The following is a 24,893-nucleotide window of genomic DNA, read 5'->3' on the forward strand; positions in this document are numbered from 1 at the left end:
CCCGGCACACCCACCAGGAGGCGATGCTCTGCCCTTCCGGGGCGTTGCTCTGCTATGACCAGAGCCACTCTAGCGCCTGGGGCAGAGGCCAAGGAGCCATCCCCAGCGCCTGGGCCATCTTTGCTCCAATGGAGCCTTGGCTGCAGGAGGGGAAGAGAGAGACAGAGAGGAAGGAGGGGGGCGGGGGTGGAGAAGCAAATGGGCGCTTCTCCTATGTGCCCTGGCCGGGAATCGAACCCAGGTCCCCCGCACGCCAGGCCGACGCTCTACCGCTGAGCCAACCGGCCAGGGCCTACCCCAGCTTTTGTATGTTTCTTTCCATTTCTGTGAAATACCTTTTTTCATCCTTTACTTTCAGCCTGTGTGTGTGATTTTCAATCTAAAGTGGAGTCTCTTGTTTGCAGTGTGTGTATGGGTCTTCTTTTCGTACCTATTTATCTACCCTGCCTTTTATTGGTGCATTTATTCCATTTACATTGAAATAATTATTGATAGGTATATCGTTGTTGCCATTGAATTACTCATATGTATATATTTTTCATCTTCTTAAAGAAGTCTCTTTAAAGTTTTTATACTACTGGTTTGATAGTGATGAACTCCTTTAGCTTTTTCTTGTCTGAGAAGCTCTTTTATCTGTTCTTTGATTGAAAATGATGGCCTTGCTGGGTAAAGTAATCTTAGTTGTAGATCTTTGCTTGCTAGTTCATCATTTTGAATATTTTGTGCCAATATTTTCTGACCTGCAAAGTTTCTGTTGAGAAATCAGCTGACAGTTTTATGGGAGCTCCCTGGTAGGTAACTAACTGCTTTTCTCTTGTGATTTTTTTTTTTTTTTTTTTTGGTATTTTTCCAAAGCTGGAAATGGGGAGGCAGTCAGACAGACTCCCGCATGCACCCGCCTGGGATCCACCCAGTATGCCCACCAGGGGGCGATGCTGTGCCCATCTTGGGGTATCGCTCTGCCGCAGTCAGAGCCATTCTAGTGCCTGAGGCAGAGGCCACAGAGCCATCCTCAGCACCTGGGCCAACTTTGCTCCAATGGAGCCTTGGATGCAGGAGAAGAAGAGAGAGACAGAGAGGAGGGAGAGGGGGAGGGGTGGAGAAGCAGATGGGGGCTTCTCCTGTGTGCCCTGGCCGGGAATCGAACCTGGGACTCCTGCACGCCAGGCCAACACTCTACCACTGAGCCAACCAGCCAGGGCTTCTCTTGTGATTTTTTGAGATTCTCTCTTTGCCTTTAACCTTTGGCATTTTAATTATGATGTGATGTATTATGGGCTTCCTTGGGTTCATCTTGTTTGAAACTCCCTCTGCTTCCTGGACCTTTATGTCTATTTCCTTCACCACATTAGGGAGGTTTTCCATCATTATTTCTTCAAATAGGTTTCAATCCATTACTCTCTCTCTTTTCCTTCTGATAACCTTATGATTCGAATATAAGGGAATATTTGTATGCTTCATGTTGTCCTAGGGGTCCTTAAACTAAACTCATTTGTTTGGATTGTTTTTTCTTTTTTGATGTTTCGATTGGGTGTTTTCTGCTACCTGTCTTCCAAATTGCTGATTCTTCTAATCTATTATTGATTCCCTTTAATGTAGTCTTTATCTCAGTTATTATTATGTTCTTAATTTCTGACTAGTTCTTTTTTATGTTTTCTATCTCCAACTTGATGTTTCCTATCCCTTTGTTAAAGTTCTCACTGAGTTCATCTATTTCCCCCGAAGTTCATGCATTGAGCATCCTATAACCACTGTTTGGAACTTTGTGTCTGATAGATTTTTTTTTTGGTCTCCATTTTTTTTTGTATTTTTTTAAAATTATTTTTATTTATTCATTTTAGAGAGAGAGAGAGAGAGAGAGAGAGAGAGAGAGAAGGGGGAGGAGCAGGAAGCATCAACTCCCATATGTGCCTTAACCAGGCAAGCCCAGGGTTTTGAACCAGCGACCTCAGCGTTCCAGGTCAGTGCTTGATGCACTGCGCCACCACAGGTCAGGCCTTTTTTTTTTTTTTTTGGTATTTTTTTGAAGTGAGAAGTGGGGAGGCAGAGAGACAGACTCCCACATATGCCCAACCAGGAACCATCCAGCATGCCCACTAGGGGGCGATGTTCTTCCCATCTGGGCCATTGCACCATTGCACCTGAGGCAGGGGCCACAGGGCCATCCTCAGCACCCGGACCAACTTTGTTCCAATGAAGTTTTGGCTGTGGGAGAGGAAGAGGGGGATACAGAGAAAGAAGAGGGGGAGGTGTGGAGAAGTGGATGGGTGTTTCTCCTGTGTGCCCTGGCTGGGAATCGAACCCAGGACTTCCACACACTGGGCTGATGCTCTATCACTGAGCCAACTGGCCAGAACTGGTCTCCATTTGGTTTAGTTATTTTTTTCTGGAGTTTTGTTCTGTGCTTTTATTTGGGACATGTTTCTTTGTCTCCTCATTTTGTTAGTCTCCCTGTGTTTGTTTCTATGTATTAGGTAGAGCTGCTACATCTGGTTTTGGTAGACTGGATTTATATAGTAGGTGTCCTATGCGACCCAGTTATTTAGTCTCTGTGGTCACTTGAGCCAGTGCTCCAGGTGTATCCCTTGTGTGGGTTGTGGTTCCTTCTGCTATAGTTGAAACTTGATTGTTTTTGGCATGCCACTGAGGCTGATTGGCTGTGAGGACTGGCCATGACTATAGAGGAGAGCTGTTGTGCAAGGTCTGACTTTTCAGAGAAGAATTTGCTTGAGTAGGGCTCTTGTGCCTACAGAATCTGAGATTTGGGTGTGTCACTTGTGAAGGCGGTTGGGTGTTGCTCTGGTGTGTTGTGAAGTTGGCCACCAGATGTGTTGGTTCTGGGGCCTCTGCTGCAGGCCCAGATCAGCTGATGCCTGTGCCCTGCCCTGGGATACTTGGAAAAAGCTACAAAGTGATCTGCAGCTGGTTGCCACTTTTTCTGGGCTTAGAGGTGCCTTGGAGAGGCTAAGCTACAAACTGAGGCTGGCTGCCACTAGTGCCAGTCTTGAGGCTGCTTAGCAAGAGGTAGGGGGCACACCCAGGTCAGCTGCTTGTTTTGGGTTTGAGAACCTTTGTGAGATTTTAGGAAAGACCATAACATGAATCAAGACAGGCCCTTTGTGTGGAAAAGCTAGAAGTAGCTTGGGTGGGCATGAAATTTGGGTGTGGTAGAGTCTCAAAAAATCACCAGGGTGGGGAGACCAGTGTTAGCCAGGTTGATAGAAACTTAGACATGGTGTCTGTCTGAACTTGCAGGCTGAGTGGAAAGAAGGTCAACAAAGGACAGTGGCACCTGCCCACACTTCTGTCTAGCAGAAAGCTGCCACTTCAGCCTTTATCTTTAAGCCAGACAATTCATTTCCTCCCTGTATGTCCCTGGTATTTTTCCAGTTGCTGTCACAGTACTGGAGCTCAGAGCAAGTGAGTTCAATAGCATGTAAGTCCAGGCACAGGCCATTTGAGAGGAGTCCTCTGTTTGCAGTAGCCTTCTGTCTCAGCCTCAGTTTGCTCCACTACAATCCCTACTGGTTTTCACAGTCATAATTTATGAGGACTTCTCTTCCTGGCACTAGAACCCTAGGCTGGTGGCCCTGGTATGGGGCTGGGATCTCTTGCTCTTTGGAGGGACCTCTATAGTTGAGATATCTCTCCCAATTTTTAACCAGCACACATGGGTGTGGAACCAACCCATTCCACGTCTCTGACCCTTTTATCAGTCTTGATATGACTTCTTCTGTATATTCTTAGTTATAATACTTCTGTTCAGCTAGATTTAAGTTGTTCATAATGATAGTTCTGAAGTTTAGTTGTAATTTTGATGTAGTCTTGGGAGGAGGTGACCACAACATTTACCTACTCAAACCTCTTGACCAATAATCAAAGACCTTAAAGTCATTTTAATAGAGATTAACTGTATCCTGGAAAATATATTTATTTTGCTCACCCACTGGATTACCAGTGGTCTAATTCTCTCTTAGTGAGAAAAATGTTTATATCATTTTAGTTAGCATAATTTATCCACCAAATTAAAGTGCATTCCTTTGAATTCAGTATGTGCAGTTAGCTACAATGCATGATATTCTTTTCTTAGCTGTGGAAAATGGGATATTTGTTTAACAGAAGCATGTTATTTAAGAAGTCTGACCATGGTTTTCAATAATATTAATTACCTTTTTTTTAATATAAGGAAGAATTTTCCCTTTGGGATCCTTATTGACTTAAATCAATCTAGTGGTTGTACAAGTCTCTCACTCATCACACCTGATAAACTTATTAACAAACTTGGAATCAAGAGAGGCCCTCCCATGTTTTCTCTCAAATACAAATGTTTATATGTGCATTGTCTTCACAGCGGCAGGAACAAATCTTACTTAGATGCTGACTCAAAATCCTCTCCTACATACCCTGGGCATTTGGGCTAGGTTCTTACCACCTGGTTGGGGTGGCTTAGATTGTGCTGTTTTCTCTGTCATTTAATGATTCTGAAATAATGTGTCTATTGTAAAGTTCTTAACACAGATGACTCCTTACTAATTTCCCTTTCTAGATGAGGGAACTAAGCATGCAGGTGCCTTTGCCCAGTTAGTCAAGGCAAGAGTAGAAGCAAACTAAGTTGAATCCCATCAGGATGCTGTGTGACCTTGAGCAAGTCACTTAATCCATCTGTGTTCTCACTTTCCTTGTCTATAAAAAGGGATAAGAATAATATCCAGTCTGTAGGGCTGTTGTGAGGGCATGTTGAATTAATGCATGCAAAGCGCCTGGTCCCTAACTGAAACATAGTAAATGAAATGTGAGTTTACATTTATTTTTTAAATATTTTTTTAAAGATTTTTTTTTATTCGTTTTAGAGAGGGGGCTGGGGGAAGGAGCAGGAAGCATTGACTTCCATATGTGCCTGGATCAGGCAAGCCCAGGGTTTTGAACTAGTGGCCTCAGTGTTCCAGGTTAACGCTTTATTTACTGTGACACACCACAGATCAGGCTACTTTTTATTTTTACTATTAACTTCAACACAAAATGGATTTCGGCAAGAGGCAGGATGGTTCGGTGGTTTGTGGTGGTTCTAACACTATCCTAGCCAAAGTGTCCTGGTTAATAGAGCATGAGCTAAGGTAGGCTATACTGGAAGCAGCAAGAGTGAGGGGAGAAGAGAAGAGAGGCAGGGGCATGTGCAGGGTGGCGCACTAGCTGGCTGGCCAGAGCTTCACAAAAACCAGCTAATTGCTTGCTTACAGAGGATAACTTCCAGTGTGTGGTACCACTGTGCTCAGCACTATCAGACAAGGAGGAGTGGGAGAGGCACACCTCTGCCAGGTTTTTTTTTTTTATTATTATTATTATTTTTTTTCATTTTTCTGAAGCTGGAAACGGGGAGAGACAGTCAGACAGACTCCCGCATGCGCCGGACCGGGATCCACCCGGCACGCCCACCAGGGGCGACGCTCTGTCCACCAGGGGGCGACGATCTGCCCATCCTGGGCATCGCCATGTTGCGACCAGAGCCACTCTAGCGCCTGAGGCAGAGGCCACAGAGCCATCCCCAGCGCCCGGGCCATCTTTGCTCCAATGGAGCCTTGGCTGCGGGAGGGGAAGAGAGAGACAGAGAGGAAAGTGCGGCGGAGGGGTGGAGAAGCAAATGGGCGCTTCTCCTGTGTGCCCTGGCCGGGAATCGAACCCGGGTCCTCCGCACGCTAGGCCGACGCTCTACCAGTGAGCCAACCGGCCAGGGCCTCTGCCAGGTTTTGAACACCCTGTTCTCACCGGTTCTATGACTTGGTTCCCCACCCCCTTTTCTACCCCCTCCCCATACACATAACTCCTGAGAAAGTCGGTTCCAACATTTTCTCTGAATTCAGGAGCCTCAGGATGTTTAGCCGTAGGTGGGTGGAGCCTGGGTGCTGTAGTCACTGTAGCTCCTGCCAGGCTGTGTCATGAAGGCTATTCCAAAGCCCTGGCCCTCAGCCAGGAAGGAGAGAAATGGCTAGTGGTTTAGGGAAAAGGTGAGAGTGGAGGTGATAGGGACGCCCACTGAGCCTGTGGCACAGCCGGGGGGGCAGGCGGCACAGAGCCATTCCAGGGGCCCGTGCACTGGGACCAGCCCCCCCCTCCCCAATCACAATGGTGCAGCCTCAGGAGGCTGCTGTGCTCCATGTCTTTGATTCTAAATGAGATTGTAAGGATTAGAAATGATACATGTAGTGTGTGATCGATCAATCCGTGACTGGCCCAAAGTAGGCACTCAATAAATAACAGATATTTTTGTATCCAACCATATTTGAAATAGAGATCAGTTTCTGTTAACTCTTGGATTTACCTCTAGAAATAAAACATCTGTTTGAGTTCAAAGATGATTGAGATGAACTAGAATAATCTGGTTAGAACTACAAATAGGGTGATGTTTAACCCTAGGACATATCAAAGGAAATGACAGAACCAGTTCATAGTAGAGAGTAGAGGCCAACCAAGGAGGTCAAAGGATTTAGGCAAAATCATGAGAACCGAGAAATGATTTAGTGCTAAAAATGCTTTATGTAATTATAGACTTGTTTTTGTTTTTAGCTAGAGAAAGGAGAAACATGGCCTCTAACTCCTATTCTGCAGACCCAGGGAGTCCAGATTACTTAGCACCATTATCTTCATCTTGACATCTTAGGGAGAGCAACAGTCGATTTTAGGCCCCATGGAGGCTTTGATAGGTAACCAGGAAAGAAGGATAAGTCAGTGGGAGTTTGCTGTATTCTGGTGGCTTCAAGATCAGATTAGATATGGAGCCCAGGGGGAGGATAGTGTTTGGGAATCAAACTTCTATATCTTGGAACAGTATAAACAATAGCAAATCTACACTATGTCCATGTCATAGAGCAGCAGCTGAAACCCTGAGGTTGCTAGTTATCCAGGTTACACTGATAATAAAAATAGAGTGAGCCCTGACCGGTTGGCTTAGAGGTGGGGCGTTGGCCTGGCATGTGGGGACCCAGGTTCGATTCTTGGCCAGGCAACACAGGAGAAGTGACCATCTGCTTCTCCACCCCTCCCCCCTTCTCTCTTTCTCTCCGCTCTCTCTCTTCCTCTCCTGCAGCCATGTCTCAAAAAAAAAAAAAAAAATGCCCAAGTTGGCCCTGAGCATTGAGGATGGCAGCATGGCCTTGCCACAGGTGCTAAAAAAATGGCTCAGTTGCTGAGCAATGGAGCAGCAGCCCCAGATAGGCAGAGCATTGCCCCATAGGAAGCTTGCCAGGTGGATCCTGGTCGGGGTGCGTGGGGGAGTCTGTCTCTCTGCCTCTCCTTTATTTTATTTGATAAAAAATAAAATAAAAAAACAACAAGAAAGAATAGAGTTAAGTTAGGTCATTTGACCTGTCCCTACATCACTGACATTTTATTATCAGTCCAAGGCTCATAGTAAGCCCTTCACTCATATTTGTAGAACTGGTATTCTTTAAAACAACAACAACAAAAACTCAAAGATTCAAGTAAACGTCGAGTCGTTTTTCCAATGTGTTATTTTCTCAAAATATATATGGTAATCTAGAATGCAAAATATTGTACTAAAAGTCAGCTAAACTGAAGAAATATTTATCCAAGGCTTCCTATATCACTGGAGATTTAGTTTAGTGTTTGAATCCACATGAATGACTTTTGCACTGCAGGGAGCATCACATCAGTCCTAAACAAATCATTGCTGTAAGTTGTGTTTGGGGTGGTAAGGGAGTATGGATACACCAATTAATTTCATCACAATGAGAAACAGGAAAACAAGTAATCCCTATAACTCCGGTTTTTGTTTGTTTGTTTTTTAAGAATTTATTCATTTTAGAGAGGAGAGAGAGAGAGAGCGAGAAAGGCTGAGGAGCAGGAAGCATCAACTCCCATAAGTGCCTTGACCAGGCAAGCCCAGGGTTAGAACCAATGACCTCAGCGTTCCAGGTTAATGCCTATCCAATGTGCCACCACAGGCCAGGCATCAGTTTGGTTTTAAGTGATCTAATTATAATTCATTTCACATTCATACATTAAGATGTGAGTTTTGGTTTAGAAACCCATTGCATTTGTTTTTCTTGGTAAACACAAATAACATTGAAACACTATGGGGGCCAGAACTTTGCGTGTTATTTTATTTTTATTTATTTATTTATTTATTTTTATTTATTTTTTACAGAGACAGAGAGTGAGTCAGAGAGAGGGATAGACAGGGACAGACAGACAGTAACAGAGAAAGATGAGAAGCATCAATCATTAGTTTTTCATTGCGCGTTGCAACACCTTAGTTGTTCATTGATTGCTTTCTCACATGTGCCTTGACCGCGGGCCTTCAGCAGGCTGAGCAACCCCTTGCTGGAGCCAGTGACCTTGGGTCCAAGCTGGTGAGCCTCGCTCAAACCAGATGAGCCCGCACTCAAGCTGGCGACCTCGGGGTCTCGAACCTGGGTCCTTCCGCATCCCAGTCCGACGCTCTATCCACTGCGCCACCACCAGGTCAGGCTGCGTGTTATTTTAGAAATGGAAGCAAATCACAGTTATTTTCATAGAATGAAGGTGGAAGTTTTTTCTTATTGTTCCTTTTTTAATTGTGTTATTCTAAGCGTATGTAAAGGAAGGAGTGAAGTCTTCTGGTGTCCAGCCCTCTGGTACTCCAGTTCCACCTCTGACTGGGTAAATAGCTGGACTTTGGAGTCAGATCCACCAAAGTGTGTCCAGCTCTATCACTTCCTAGCTCACTAGCCTTGGGCACATTGCCCACCCTCTCTAAGCTTCTCATCTTAAAATGGGGGGTAACAATGGAACCCAACTCCTAAGATTGTGAGGATTCAGATAGGTCACATCATTAATTTTTTTGTATCCTGTCTTGTATATAATACATACTCAGCCAATACAGTATTAGCTAATGCTAATATTTATTTCCATATTAATAGTATGGTTGATAATATTATTATTGTATTTTGTCTAAGACAATTTGTTTATGTATGTGTTATCTGGAAAGGAAAATATCTGCTCCCTTTGATGTCCTATTTTGCAATCATTTTGAAAATTAAGATCAGAAGAAAACTAAATTTTTCTGATTTCACCACTGAATAACTGGAGGTAATTAAATGTTCCCTGCAAAGATTTTTAATTCTAGTATTCAGCACCAGAAGGAAAGAAAAAAAACCCTATTTACTTCCCAGATACAGATGCAAACAGAAATAAAACACAGCTGCTATTATTGCTCTATGGGCACCATCTCTACTTGGTACCAAAGAGATAATCTTGCAGTATAATTTTATAAGGAGGTAACAAAATCAATTACATTATCTCAAGTGTAAACACGGAAGCTCTTACCCTGTTGCTGGTTAAGATAGGCTGTAACTATGGCAGCTGCTCACCCACCATTATGTATTATTTTAGATGAAAGAAAACATGGGCTAATTAATGGAGATTTGGCTAGGAGTATATCTGGCCTTACAGCTTGATATTTAAGAAAGAGACCAGCAATACAATTGGTGGATGAACAGTCAACACAAAGCAACCATGAACACAAGTGACGGCAGTGAGACAAATAATTTGGTTCATTTTTTATTATTATATAAATGGTAGTCTTCACAAAAGGATGAACAGTTTATAAACTGTTAGGTTCACTGAAATTTCATATGATCTTATAAAATACATTGCTTACAGAAATTAGGGTATCAGGGAACGTGCAGATACTCCAGTACTTTCAGCCTTTTGTATAGTGCATTTTCACCAATGAAATGAGTTGATTTTGCATCTCATTTGCATAATCAAACAACTTTCTTTGACTTGTTTGCTTTTCTGATGTTCTTGTTTAATAAAAATAAAAAATCAAATGCTTCTTTTCTTATTGCTTCATATTCATTTTGAAATATCTCCTAATTTTTTTCTGAGCAATATATTATGAACCATAAAAATAAAAGGTTAAGAAGAAATTTAGGAGGTTGTAGGGATATGTTGTTTTCATAATGGTAATGACTATGGGGCTAGTAGGGTCTTTTCCAGGATGATGGTAATTCAAGTAGAGAATATATTTTGATATTTTGTTGTTACAGAATTTAAACTTCATAGTAAGGATTAATTTATAGACATTCAAACCTGTAACATAAAATCAATAATTATGAATCTCTGTACCAAAGTTCATGAGATTTCAGAGCCAGACAATTCTGCTTTATAAACTCAACACCAACACAACTTAACTGACCTTGGACAATTAACTTAAACCGAATCTTTAAAAATAATCATAAATACCAGGTAGGATCATTGTATTAAATAAAATTACTGCACTGAAATTGTGTTTAGCACCAAGTAAACACTTGACAATAAGTAAGAGGATTCCTTAATTTCTTTTCTCATTCTTCTTTAAGTTTTTCATGTGTTATGTTTTCATTCTCCCTATTTTTATTATTTTATTTTTAAATTATTTTTATTCATTTTAAAGAAGAGAGACAGAGAAGAGAAAGAGAGAGAGAGAGAGAGAGAGAGAGAGAGAGAAGGAGGGGAGGAGCAGGAAGCATCAACTCCCGTATGTGCCTTGACTGGGTTTTTGAACTGGTGACCTCAGTGTTCCATGTTGATGCTTTATCCACTGTACCACCATAGGTCAGGCCACCATTCGCCCTATTTGAAACAAGATATTTATTTTAGCTTGATCCAATTACTATAGTGTTTATTCCACTTATTTATCATGTATAAATTATTCTGGCCTCTGTATATTTTTAATTTAACATTTTTTATTAATTTTAATGCGGTTACATTAATTAATCAGGGTACATAGGTTCAGAGAAAACATCTCCAAGTTATTTTGACATTTGATTATGTTGCATACTCATCACCCAAAGTCATATAGTTTTACATTACCTTCTCTTTGGTTTTCTTTGTGCCCCTCCTCTCCCCCCACCCCCTTCCTTCCACTCCCCACCCCCGGTAACCACCACACTTTTGTCCATGTCCCTGAGTCTCATTTTTATGTCCACATATGTATGGAATTACATAGTTTTTAGTTTTTTCTGATTTACTTATTTCACTCAGTAAAATGTTACCAAGGTCCATCCGTGTTGTTGTAAATGATCCGATGTCATCATTTCTTATGGCTGAGTAGTATTCCATAGTATATATGTACCACATCTTTTTTATGCAGTCAGCTATTGAAGGGTTTTTTGGTTGTTTCCATGTCTTGGCCACGGTGAACAATGCTGCAGTGAACACGGGGCTGCATGTGTCTTTACGTACCAGTGTTTTTGAGTTGTGGGGTATATTCCCAGTAGAGGGATTGCTGGATCATATGGTATTTCTATTTTTAATTTTTTGAGGAACCAGCATACTTTCTTCCATAGTGGTTGTACTACTTTACATTCCCACCAACAGTGGATGAGGGTTCCTTTTTCTCCACAGCTCTCCAACACTTGTTATTACCTGTCTTGTTGATAATAGCTAATCTAACAGGTGTGAGGTGGTATCTCATTGTAGTGTGGATTTGCATTTCTCTAATAGCTAATGAAGATTAGCATCTTTTCATATATCTGTTCACCATTTGTATTTCTTCCTGGGAGAAGTGTCTGTTCATGTCCTCTTTCCATTTTTTTTTATTGGATTGTTTGCTTGTTTGCTGTTGAGTTTTATGAGTTCTTTGTATATTTTGGATATTAGGCCCTTATCTGAGCTGTTGTTTGAAAATATCATCTCCCATTTAGTTGGCTGTCTTGTTTGTTTTGCTGTCAGTATCTTTTGCTGTGCAAAAGCTTCTTAGTCTGATGTGGTCCCATTCATTTATCTTTGCCTTCACTTCCCTTGCCTTTGGAGTCAAATTCATAAAGTGCTCTTTGTAACCAAGGTCCATGAGTTCAGTATCTATGTTTCCTTCTATGTAATTTATTGTTTCAGATCTTATATTTAGGTCTTTGATCCATTTTGAATTAATTTTAGTACAAGGAGACAAACGGTAATCGAGTGTCATTCTTTTGCATGTGATTTTCCAGTTTTCCCAGCATCACTTGTTGAAGAGGTTTTCTTTTCTCCATTGTGTATTGTTGGCCCGTTTATCTAAATTTATTTGACCATATACATTATTTGGTTTTATTTCTGGGCTTTCTATTCTGTTCCATTGGTCTGAGTATCTATTTTTCTGCCAATACCATGTTGTTTTGATTGTCATGACCCTATAATATAATTTGAAGTCAGGTATTGTAATGCCCCCAGTTTCATTCTTTTTCTTTAGGATTGCTCTGGCTATTTGCAGGTGTTTTTTTTTTTTTTTTTTTTTTTTTTTTTTTTTCTGAAGCTGGAAACAGGGAGAGACAGTCAGACAGACTCCCGCTTGTGCCCGACTGGGATCCACCCGGCACGCCCACCAGGGGCAACGCTCTGCCCACCAGGGGGCGATGCTCTGCCCATCCTGGGCGTCGCCATGTTGCGACCAGAGCCACTCTAGCGCCTGAGGCAGAGGCCACAGAGCCATCCCAAGCGCCCGGGCCATCTTTGCTCCAATGGAGCCTTGGCTGCGGGAGGGGAAGAGAGAGGCAGAGAGGAAAGCGCGGTGGAGGGGTGGAGAAGCAAATGGGCACTTCTCCTGTGTGCCCTGGCCGGGAATCGAACCCGGGTCCTCCGCACGCTAGGCCGACGCTCTGCCGCTGAGCCAACCGGCCAGGGCCCTATTTGCAGTTTTTTATGGTTCCATAAAAACCTGATGATTTTTTTGTTCCATTTCTTTAAAAAATGACATTGAAATTTTGGTGAGAATTGCATTAAATTTGTATATCGCTTTGGGTCATATAGTCATTTTGACTATATTTATTCTTCCTATCCAAGAACAAGAAATATTTTTCCATTTTGTTGTATCTTTTTCGATTTCCCTTAACAATGTTTTGTAGTTTTGATTATATAGGTCTTTTACATTCTTTGTTATGTTTATTCCTACGTATTTCATTTTATTTTTGTTGCAACCATGAAGGAGATTGTTTTTTTTGAGCTCGATTTCTGATGTTTCATTGTTGGCATATAGGAAGGCAATGGACTTTTGTATATTAATTTTGTGTGCTGCGAACTTACTGTATTGGTTTAATATTTCTAGTAGTCTTTTTGTGGAGTCTTTGGGGTTTTTGATGTACAGGATCATATCATCTGCAAAAAGTGAAACCTTTACTTCTTCTTTCCCAATATGAATGCCTTTTATTTCTTTCTCTTGTCTGATTGCTCTGGCTAGAACTTCCAGCACTACGTTAAATAAGAGTGGAGAGAGTGGACAACCTTGAATTGTTTCTGATTTTAGACAAAAAGTCCTCAGTTTTATGCCATTTAATATGATGTTATCTGATGGTTTATCATAGATGGCCTTTATTATGTTGAGATATTTTCCTTCTATACCCATTTTGTTAAGTGTTTTAAACATAAAATGATGTTGTATTTTATTGAATGCCTTTTCTGTATCTATTGATAAGATCATATGGTTTTGCTCTTTGTTTTGTTGATATGGTATATTATCTTAACCGTTTTATGTATATTGAACCATCCTTATGATTCTGGGATGAATCTCACTTGATCATGATGAATTATTTTTTAAATGTGTTGTTGCATTTGATTTCCTAGTATGTTGTTTAGTATTTTAGCATCTGTATTCATTAGAGATATTGGTCGGTAGTTTTATTTTTTGTGTTGTCCTTGCCAGCTTTTGGTATGAAGTTTATGTTGGCCTCGTAAAATGTGTTTGGCAGTATTGCTTCTTCTTCAGTTTTTTGGAAGACTTTGAGTAGAATACAAAACAAGTCTTCTTTGAATGTTTGATAGAATTCACTAGTATAGCCGTCTGGCCATGGACTTTTATTTTTGGGGAGGTTTTTAGTAGTTGTTTCTATTTCCTCCCTGCTTATGGGTCTGTTTAGACTTTCTGCTTTTTCATGACTCAGTCTAGGAAGATTGTATTATTCTAGGAATTTATCCATTTCTTCTAGATTGTTGAATTTGATGTCATATAGTTTTTCATAGTATTCTACAGTAATTCTTTGTATATCTATGATATCTGTGGTGATTTTTCCTCTTTCATTTTGGATTTTGTTAAGTCTTTTCTCTTTTTTCCTTGGTGAGTCTTGCCAAGGGTTTGTCAATTTTGTTGATCTTTTCAAAGAACCAGCTCCTTGTTTTATTAATTTTTTCTATACTTTTTCTGTTCTCTTATTTTGTTTATTTCTGCTCTGATTTTTATTATTTCATTTCTTCTTCTGGTTTGGGGTTGTCTTTGTTCTTCTTTTTTTAGTACCTTAAGATGTGAAGTTAAGTGGTTTACTTGGCCTCTCTCTTGTTTGTTCATATAGGCCTGAAGTGATATGAACTTCCCTCTTATTACGGCTTTTGCAGCATCCCAGAGATTCTGAAATGTTGCATTATTATTTTCATTTGCCTGTATGTATCTTTTGATCTGTGCGCTTATTTCTTCTTTGACCCACTCATTTTTTAAAAGTAGTTTTTTAAAAGTATGTTATTTTTGTGGTTTTGTTTGCCTCTTTTTTGCAGTTAAATTCTAGTTTCAAGGCTTTATGATCAGAAAATATGCTTGGTATAATTTCAATCTTTCTGAATTTGTTGATGTTATTTTTGTGGTCCAACATATGGTCAATTCTTGAGAATGTTCCATGTACACTAGAGAAAAATGTATACTCTGGCACTTTGGGATGAAATTTCCTGTAGATGTCTATCATATCCAATTGTTCTAGTGTTTTGTCTAAGGCCAATATTTCTCTTTATTGATTTTCTGTTTGGATGAACGATCTAGAGCCGTTGGTGGTGTATTGAGGTCTCCAAGTATGATTGTATTTTTGTCAGTTTTTGTTTGTAGACCAGTCAGTAGCTGTCTTATATTTTTTGGTGCTCCTTGGTTTTGTGCATATATAGTAAGAAGTGTTATGTCTTCTTGATTCAATGTCCCCTTGATCATTATGAAATGACTGTTTTTGTCTCTAATTACCTTTACTATCTTGTAGTAAGCATTGTTAGATATGAGTATTGCTACACCTGCTTTTTTTGGATGTTATTTGCTTGGAGTATTGTTTTTCAGCCTTTCCCTTTGAATTTTTTTTATCCTTGTAGCTTAGATGTGTTTCTTGTAGACAGCATACAGTTGAATTTTCTTTTTTATCCATTCTGCTACTCTGTGCCTTTTTTTTTTTTCTGAAGCTGGAAACGGGGAGAGACAGTCAGAGAGACTCCCGCATGCGCCCGACCGGGATCTACCCAGCACGCCCACCAGGGGGCGATGCTCTGACCCTCTGGGGCATTGCTCTGCCGTGACCCGAGCCACTCCAGCACCTGGGGCAGAGGCCAAGGAGCCATCCCCAGCGCCTGGGCCATCTTGGCTCCAATGGAGCCTCAGCTGCAGGAGGGGAAGAGAGAGACAGAGAGGAAAGGGGGGTGGAGAAGCAAATGGGCGCTTCTCCTATGTGCCCTGGCCGGGAATCATACCCGGGTCCCCCACACGCCAGGCCGACGCTCTACCGCTAAGCCAACTGGCCAGGGCCCTCTGTGCCTTTTTATTCGTGAGTTCAGTCCATTTATGTTTAGTGTAATTATTGACATTTGAGGGTTTCTTATTGCCATTTTATATATTGCTTTCTTATAGTTTTGTATCTTGTTTGGTTATTCTCTTTTATTTTTCTATCATTTGTTTTTGTTTGATTGTAATCCATACTTTTTTTTCTCTGTTCCTTCCTTTTTCAAGCTATGTACTCCTGTGTTGGTTTTTTCAGGAGTGGTTACCATTAAGTAATAGAAAGCATACATATCATGTTCATTGTAGTACATTATCTCATGAGTGTTTCTGCACTCCATCCTCTTTTGGTACTGTTAATCTTTGTCCTCTCCCCTTTTTTGTTTCTTTGTCATAGATTAATCTTGTTTTTATTGTGATCTTGATGAAGCTTTTACTAGTAGTTTTGTTTTGTTTTGTTCTTTGTGTCTGGTTGGAAAACCCCCCTTAGTCTTTCCTAAAGTGGGGGTTTTCTGGTGATAAATTTTCTCATCTTTTCTGTACCTGTGAATGTTTTTATTTCTCCTTTGTATTTGAAGGATAGTTTTGATGGGTATAGTAAGTTCCTCTTTTTCAGAACTTTAAATATTGGGGTCCACTCTCTTCTAGCTTGTATAATTTCTGCTGAGAAATTTGTTGATAATCTAATAGGCCTTCCTTTCTATGTTGTATTCTTTTTTTCTCTGGCTGCCTTGAGAATTTTTTCTTTGTCATTGGTTTGTGCCAATTTCATTATGATGCGCCTTGGAGTAGGTTTTTTAGGGTTAAGATAACTCGTTATTCTGTTTGCTTCTTGAATTCAAGGCTTTAATTCTTTCCACAGGCTTGGGAAGTTCTCGTCTATTATTTGTTTGAATATGTTCTCCATTCCATTTTCTCTCTCTTCTCCCTCTTATATACCCATTATTCTTATGTTGTTCTTTCTGATGGAGTCAGACAATTTCTGTAGGGCTATTTTTTTTAAATTCATGAGTCTCTGTCCTCTTCTCTCTGTAGTACCTCTAGTTGCCTGTCTTCTATGTCACTAATTCTCTCCTCTGTCTGGCCTGTTCTATTGGCTAAGCTTGTTACCTCGTTTTTCAGTTCATGAATTGAGTTTTTCATCTCTATTTGATTTGTTTTCATAGTTTCAATATCCTTGGTGAAGTATTCTGTTTGTTCATTGACTTGTTTTTTGAGCTTCCTAAATTGCCATTTGTACTTTCTTGTATATCCCTGAGTATTTTTAGGACTTTATTTTTAAATTCTCTGCCATTTAACTCCAAGGTTCCTAAGTTATTGAAATTATTTTCTATAGATTTTTTCTCATCTATCTGAGCTACATCACTGTCTTTTGTATTCATGATATTCTATTTCTCTTTTTAATGCCATTTAAGAGTGGTATTGGTAATAACACTAATAAGAGTTGATAAAAAAATTTTTTGAGAAATGCAGTGAAAAACTGAAAATTCTATTGTGCTAAGTGGAAAAATATGGACGATTCCCAGCCAGGGCACATAGGAGAAGCACCCATTTGCTTCTCCACCCCCCCATCCTTCCTCTCTGTCTCTCTCTTCCCCTCCCGCAGCCGGCAAAGATGGCCTGGGTGCTGGGGATGGCTCCTTGGCCTCTGCCCCAGGCGCTAGAGTGGCTCTGGTCGCGGCAGAGCGATGCCCCGGAGGGGCACGGCATCGCCTCCTGGTGGGCAGAATGTCACCCCTGGTGGGCGTGCCGGGTGGATCCCGATCGGGCGCATGCGGGAGTCTGTCTGACTGTCTCTTCCCATTTCCAGCTTCAAAAAAATACAAAAATATATATATATATATATATATATGGAGAACAGAGTGAATGTGTTGGGGGTTAGTGACAGGCGAAAAATGAAGCAATAACCCACAAAATTTCACAAGGAAATAATTTGGATCAAGAATAAAATAATTTGCATATGATGGTCAAATGAGAGAAATAGTGTATGAGAAAAGAAAAAAAGAGAAAAAAGAGAAATACAGTGAAAAATGAAAATTCTATTGTATTCAATGGCACAAAAACTTTAGAATGGAAAGCCAGAGTTGGAGGAAATGCTAAGTACATAAAGAGCGAAGTAAAAAGTATAGAAAATGCCACAACGAAAAAATTTAAATCCAGAATAAAAGAATTTGTTTGTGGGTAAGATTTGAGTGAGAGAAAAAGTGAACAAGAAAAGAAGAAACAAAAAGAGAGAAAAAAAAATTATGTTATGTTTTTTGGAATGTAACACTCATAGGAAAAATAAAATAATGGAAAATGTAACACTTATGGGTAACAACGTTCAAAACGAAAAGAATAAAACGGAAAAAGTATAAACGGACCAAGATGGAAGGAAAAAAAAAGAATAAAAAATACAAGAAAAAAATGGAAAAAGTTATAAAGACTGTGGATTTTTCCTGGTTTTAAGAAGTTATCTTTCTTTTTCTTTCTTCTCTCTCTTTTTGGCTGGTGGCGCTGTACCCCAGGTTCTGCCCTGTGGCACTCTTAGGCAGAGGGTTGATGTGTCACTATGGTGATGACATAAACTAGGCCTCAGTCCCCTTTATATGTGGGGCTTGTTAGTGTTTGCAGACTCCGACAATGGGAGTGTCCATTTTCCCGGAACCTCTCCCCAATTCTCTCCTTCCTGAACCAGCAGCCTGGGACCCAGCTGTGAAGTTGCCCCAGCCATTGCCTGGAGAGGAAGAGTCTCTAAGAGCTGCCAAATCCACCCTCTATCCCCACTTACCACAGGATTCTGGGTAAGGCTTTGCCAGCCAGAGCTGCCAGCAAAATCAGGGCTGGGAGCCGATCGCTTTTCAGGTGTCTTTCTATGAGCCTCCGGGCATGTCTAGTATGCCTCAGCACTCCCCGGGTCTGCTCTCCAGAGGATGTCTGCAAGCTGCCTGCACACCCTTCCCCCACCACTTCCATAGTTCTCTTCCCCAGGAGTGTGCTTTGTTAGCCTGTATGGCAGGTGCAGGCGCTGCACCCAGACAAGTCTGGGTGTAGGGAAGCTGGCTTTCGTGCACTTCCTGCACTATTGTTTGGGAAGCCGGGATTATTCAGAAACTCTGGTCACAGCCCACACAGAGGGTCACTACTGACAGTCTCCGACCCAGCCCGTCCATTCAGGAACATGAGCACCCACGCCCAAAGCACCAGGTGGATCCACTTGCACACTGCCCGCACTCGCTGACTGGGAGACCAGGAGTAAACAAGTCAACTGCCCGCCCACCTCTGCCAGGGTCTGCTGCTGGCATTAGCTTTCCATGGGCTGAGCCGCTGGCACACTCTCTCCTCAGCTTGAACGTCTCTGCCCTAGTTTGGGTTTTCCCATGCCCTCAGCCCCCGCTTTCTCTTAGTTCCAAGGGAAACAGCCCTTACTCAAATCAGTGAGGAAAGTGGAATACTCCGTTTTCCGTCTTATTTCCTTCAGAGTGGGTTATATATTCAGCCACCTTTTCACCCAATTGTACCTTTGTTTGATATATGTGTATTTCAGATGCTCCTGAGATTGTTTTTCTGTCTCTAGTTGAATGTTGAAGTTTCAGGGAGAGGTATTGGCAGTACTCCTCCTGGTGCCATTTCTCTGACGTCACTAACATTCATTTTTAACATAACACTCTGTTTAAAGTCATTTGCAGTAACTCTGGTTTTCCTTTACCATGTTAAAAATGTTGGCAAGTTAATCATAAGACCATTTCATCAATAGAAAATACCTAAAGGTTTTACGAATTCACAAGCAGCAATGATATTATGTAATTTCTTACATGTTTTTTCTTGTCTCATATCCTCTAAAAGCTTTTTATTACCTTGTATTTTAAATAAAGCAAGTCTTGGCTCATGGTTAGCATCTAATAAGTGTTTGTGAAATGGAGAAGGAAGGAAATAAATATTTTAACTGTGACTAGAGGCAACAGCTCCTCAATGGAAGACAAACAGACTCTGATTAAATTATGCAGGTTAAGAACATTCTGCCACCTGCTTCCCGTATTCATATGAAAACTATTTGGGTTAATTTCATGGGATAGGAGAAGTGTTATATTAATTACATTTTAAGAGAAGGCTGAACAATTTATAGCATTTTTTATCTATACTTAGGGTTTCAATTTTAGAGGGACCCTAGAAATGAATTGGCTCAACCTCCTTAAATTATAGACGAGGAAAGCAAGGCTCTGAGACTTTAAATGATTTCTTGTGCTGAGCTGCAAGAGGAATTCATTTCCTATTCTTTTCATTTCAGTTAGCCTCTTGCCTGAACACTTGTGTTTTTTGTTTTTTTGGGGGGGTTTTTTTTGCTTGTTTGTTTTTTGTTTGTTTTTTTGTATTTTTCTGAAGTTGGAAATGGGGAGGCAGTCAGACAGACTCCCGCATGCGCCCAACCAGGATCCACCCGGCATGCCCACCAGGAGGTGATGCTTTGCCTATCTGGGGCATCACTCTGTTGCAACCAGAGCCATTCTAGTGCCTGAGGCAGAGGCCATAGAGCCATCCTCAGCGCCCGGGCCAACTTTGCTCCAATGGAGCCTTGGCTGCGGGAGGGGAAGAGAGAGACAGAGAGGAAGGAGAGGGGGAGGGGTGGAGAAGCAGATGGGTGCTTTTCCTGTGTGCCCTGGCTGGGAATCGAACCCAGAACTCCTGCACGCCAGGCTGACGCTCTACCACTGAGCCAACTGGTCAGGGCCACCTGAACACTTGTTTTACTAAAACTTCCATCTATTCTAGGGACACTTGTCTATCTACAAAAATATACAGGAAGATAAAGACAAAGATTGAGAACATCAGCTCCTGAGTCAGATCTGGTTTCAGATCCCTTCTTCTATGTGACCTGGGGCAGATTGTCCAAAGTATTCAACACATCAACCTAATATCTCCATGCCTCAGTTTCCTTATTTATAAAAGAGGAATGACAAACTCTTGTCACCTTCAAAGTAGAGATAACAACCCTTCATAGATTTATTATTGATGATCAATGTAATAATGTATATAAAGGGTTATCACCCAGCCAGATGTATACTAAGCAATTGTATGTTATTACAATATTAATTGGGAGTGGGGCCCTGGCCGGTTGCTCAATGGATAAAGCATCCACCTGGCATGCAAATATCGTGGGTTCAATCCCCAATCAGGGAAGCAACCATCACACATGTGCTTCACACATGAGAAGCAACCATCTGCTTCTCTTCCCCTCCCTGTCCCCTTTCTCTCCCTCTTCCCCTTTCATAGCTAGTGGCTCGATTGGTTCAAGCATAGCCCCGGGCACTGAGGATAGCTCAGTCGGTTCAAGCATTGGTCCCAGATGGGGGTTGTCGGTGGATTTCAATGAGGATCCATACAGGAGTCTATCTATCTCCCCTCCTCTCACTTAAAAATAAATAAATAAATAAATAAATAAACAAACAAACAAACAAACAAACAAACTGGCAGTGGGAGAAAAAGTTGAAGGGAAGTGATATAGGTAAAGATAGTCCTATATCTTGCTAATAGTAGGCCACAAGGTTGACTTCAGACACGATTGAATAGAGCCCACAGAGAACTTAGTTATGTTAATTACATATCTAGTCAAACCAGAACCATTCTTTTCTACTGCCATCTTGGAATTTCCAGCCAAGATCTTTTTCTACCAGACACAACAGTATAGGTTTAGAGACTTGCTGAGTTACAGTAAGGGCTGCTTGAGTTGGCAGGCAACTCTCTTAACATTTTCCACGGAGCCCTCTAGCTTTTTGATAGCACCTGCAGGAGAGAACCCGGCTAGGTGTCATCCATTGAGCACGTGCCATTCTGGGAGGACCAAGACCTTGGAGGATGCCAGGGATGAATTTGGCTCATGTAGCTTATTTCTCTCATCACGTCAGATGTTCCTTAATTACAGAGGCCAGCCTTATTATCTTTATATAGTCACTCTTTGCATCTTACAGAGAATGATTATATGTGCTCAGGAAATGTGTGTGATTTGCAGTACTAAATGAACATGTGTGCAGGAGTTACTGGTATGAAAGCCCTTCTGTTTTAGGGCCAGCTGTAACAGAGAGGTTGTTCCAGGCAAGACAGATTTTTTTACCCAACTCTGATGACTGTACTCAAGGCTTAAATCTCAGTGTTTTAAATGAAAAATAAAATCTATATGAACTCCTCTTCTCTGGGTACCGATGTTCAATGATTTGTGTTATTAAATGTCAGAATGAAATAGAATGAGTTTTCTTTGAAAAAGAGAGAAGTATAATTCTAATATATCTTTGTAACCCTTTGCTTTTTCCCAGCCCCTTCATTTTTACCTTGTCCAAAGCCAACATGTCACTGAAAACTGAGCCAACAGTAAATATATCTGCACTGCAGAAAATCGCTGCTGACATGAGTAATTTGATAGACAACCTGGACACTCGGGAGCTCCACTTTGAGGGAGAGGAGTTGGACTATGATGTGTCTCCCAGGGATCTCAAGATACAGGAAGGTAAAGACTGATGGTCTGAGCCAGGAGAAGGCAGCTTATCAGGGTGGCTTGGCAGAGCACAGATTTGAAATAACCAGCAAATGATTGATCTCCTTTGCTGATGTCATAACACTGGGCTGAGACTGTTTCATTAACTGTTTTCTCGTTGTTACATGTTATTATTTAAAAAGATGCCTGCAAAAGGCAAGCTATGCTAATACCATGTATTCTGGCAATCTCATTGTGTTCTTGAAGTAACTTTATTTACTTATTTGTTTTTTAGTGTATATCCCTTTCTCTGCTATTTATAAGACTCAAGGATTTAAGGAGCCTAATGTACAGACGTACCTTTCTGGCTGTCCAATAAAAGCCCAAGTTCTGGAAGTGGAGCGCTTTACGTCTACATCAAGGGTCAGCGCGTTTATGGACTTGTATTAGTCAACAAATACGAACTAACACACTGCCATTTTCCTTCCTCCCAGACATGCCGATGTTTTTACTTTTTGTTGTTGTTGTTTGTCACTTCCAAGTCCTCATCACCTCTCAAGTTCTTGCTTCTCATTTAGTCTTTATTCAAAGATGCCTTTTTCCCTATTCTGGAAAATGCATTTTTCTTAAAAAAAAAGAAAAGAAAAAAGGCAATTTAGAATTTTAAAAAATTGTACAGTGCCTCTCCTAATTGTTCTTGCTCCCAAGTTTTCTGTTCAATGGGGAAAGCCATTCCATTTAGAATGCCAGATATATGCCAAGAAAAAGTTTAGCTTTCCTAATGCTTAAGTAAGAACAGGATAATGCTACCTGTCTCTTGAAAGAAAAAAAGAAAGCCAGAATGCTGGGTTGGTTAGAGCCACTGCCTTTGGACACCGCTGAGAGAATTCTGACATGCCCGCCTCTCTGAGTCGTTCCTGGCACCTACCCTTTAGACCCTGTCACGCCCTTTCCCTTTGAGCACTGGAATGGCCTTGGGAGTGAAATGTCTTCAATCAAGCAAAGTGACATCCCCTGAAAGGGATTGAACGAGGACTAGCTGTGAGGGTAGCTGCCTTTGCTCGGTTGCTGCCTGGACTAAGCAGTTGTGAAGTCTTATGGGTAGGGAGGGTTGCTGCAGGGGGTTGGCCTTTGTTTCTTCAGGATAAACTCTGGCCATGGCAGAGTAAGGCCACCATCGTCTCCTGCCTCTGAGGAAGTGTGGAGTAACCTTTCTGCCCGGGCAAGCTTTGCCTTTCCTTTTTCTTTGTTTGGAAGGGTGACGTGTGCTGCCTGGGTCCTGATGGCTTTGCCTAGTGCTCTGTCCCGACCTACCTGTGCAATCCTGACTCCTGGTTCGCCCCCACCTTGGTGTACAGCCTTTCCTCTAGACTCTTCCTATGAGTGGAGTCCATACTCCCTGGTACACCACCAAGCATTATTACTCAGGGCTCTAAGAGGAAATTTGCCTTTTCAGTTGCCTACCAGCTTTAAGACTGAGAGGCAGTAATGTGAGGGTTAAATGCATAGACTCCAGAGCCAGACTGCATGGTTTAATTTCTGTCTGCTTTGTGATCTCTTGCCACTGTTCCTTCAGGACGAGGAAGTCTTCACAAGTCCCAGGGGACTCTCCTCTCCTGGTGGTTTCTTCCTCCATCACACCTTCACAGGCAGTTCCTTTATTAAGGCTGCTCAAGTTATTTCAGTTTCAAAGAATTCCAGTAATTCTGCTGGGATGTTGTCTGACAGAGGTGACACTTGGCTATACAGCATGTAGTATTGAACTTCACAGCTGACAGGCTGCACCATAGCTTCCAAAGCTTTAAAATCTTCAGAAAGGACATAGCAGTCTGTTTCTATTGTACAATACTTCCTCACTATTGTTAAGAAACTTAGTGTACAAAGTTTGGTTTATAGAAGATGGATAAAAGTTGGCATTTGCAATGTTTGGTAAGTATTCAATTCTCTTAGGTCAGAATGTATAATCTTAAGAAATGTGGCAGCTTGCTTAAATTGTATAATTTTTAAAAATTAATTTGACTTACCTAATAGTGAGCATTTTTCACTTGAATGCAAAGTTTCTGGCCACTCTTAGTTCTCCTGCATCCTTTGTGAAGCATGAAGCAGGATGATGCCTATAATGTCCATTGTGGAAGGCAGCGTGTAGTGTTGAACTAGGATTTGGTTCCTTCCACTTCTGGTCATAGTGACCATCATGGGTCCTCCCTCGAGGCAAAGCGAGTGCTACATTTTAATATTTCCCAGTGGTATGGTTGGATTTCAGATTTAAGAGTACAAGTTACATCGACTCTTGTGCTCATGTTTTATATACTACATCTGAACAGAGTGGTCATGCTTTAGAAATCTGAGCAATATGCCAAACATCAGTAATGAACGGCCACAGTACAGGAGTTGCACATGGGGTTGCTAACACCAGGGCCTGGAGAAACTAGCAAAGTTGGAGGCATTTCCTCTTCCATCGCCAACAGTGATGGCACCCACGTCTCCTGGCAGGGGCCAGTGTCTTCTAGGGGGTCCAGACTACCAACTCTTCTGCCTCCTCCCCCCGCCACACTGTGGGAGCTTCCTTCAAGATCTCCTGTGTTTCATTTATAAATATCCCTCCCTCTGTCTCCTGACACTTTCTACTGTACCAGAACTTCTATCTCCCAGGGCTCTTAGCTCTTGTAACTGAAATAACTCACTTGTCACCAAGATATGTTTGCATCTTAATAAGACATATTTTTAATTTTTAAATGGATATTCATTTTAGTTAAGTTTCTGGGGAAAATATTTTGTGTGCAGGAAGTACCTGGGGAAAATATTTTGTGTTTGCTCTTTCCCTCCGATGGACTTACACCTTTCTGGGTACTGGCAGCGCTTCAGGGCAGTGAGATGGAGGCATGGATGGACCTTCAAATACACTTCAGAGGCAGGCATGATGCTGTTCGTAAAGGGAAGATATGGGCTAAGATAGTGTTCCTGGAACCCATTTCTCCAGCT

The 24,893-nt window shown here is 41.4% G+C and overlaps 1 protein-coding gene across 6 annotated transcripts in view; it reads left to right on the forward strand.

Annotated features, from left to right (window-relative positions):
- The window catches only part of PLD1 (phospholipase D1), a 315,252-nt gene that overhangs the window by 108,220 nt on the left and 182,139 nt on the right, over nt 1-24,893 (forward strand). For 5 of the 6 annotated variants that reach the window (XM_066241913.1, XM_066241915.1, XM_066241909.1 and 2 more), the window contains exons 2-3: nt 21,754-21,944; nt 22,207-22,334. In XM_066241913.1, coding sequence (XP_066098010.1) covers nt 21,785-21,944; nt 22,207-22,334 — 288 coding nt within the window. In that variant the 5' untranslated portion in view covers nt 21,754-21,784. Of the gene's footprint in view, nt 1-21,753; nt 21,945-22,206; nt 22,335-24,893 lie in introns of those variants that run through there. The other variant, XM_066241912.1, reaches the window with a different exon arrangement.

The sequence above is a fragment of the Saccopteryx bilineata genome, chromosome 8, assembly GCF_036850765.1.
Source record: "Saccopteryx bilineata isolate mSacBil1 chromosome 8, mSacBil1_pri_phased_curated, whole genome shotgun sequence".
In the NCBI taxonomy this organism is placed as follows: Eukaryota; Metazoa; Chordata; class Mammalia; order Chiroptera; family Emballonuridae; genus Saccopteryx; species Saccopteryx bilineata.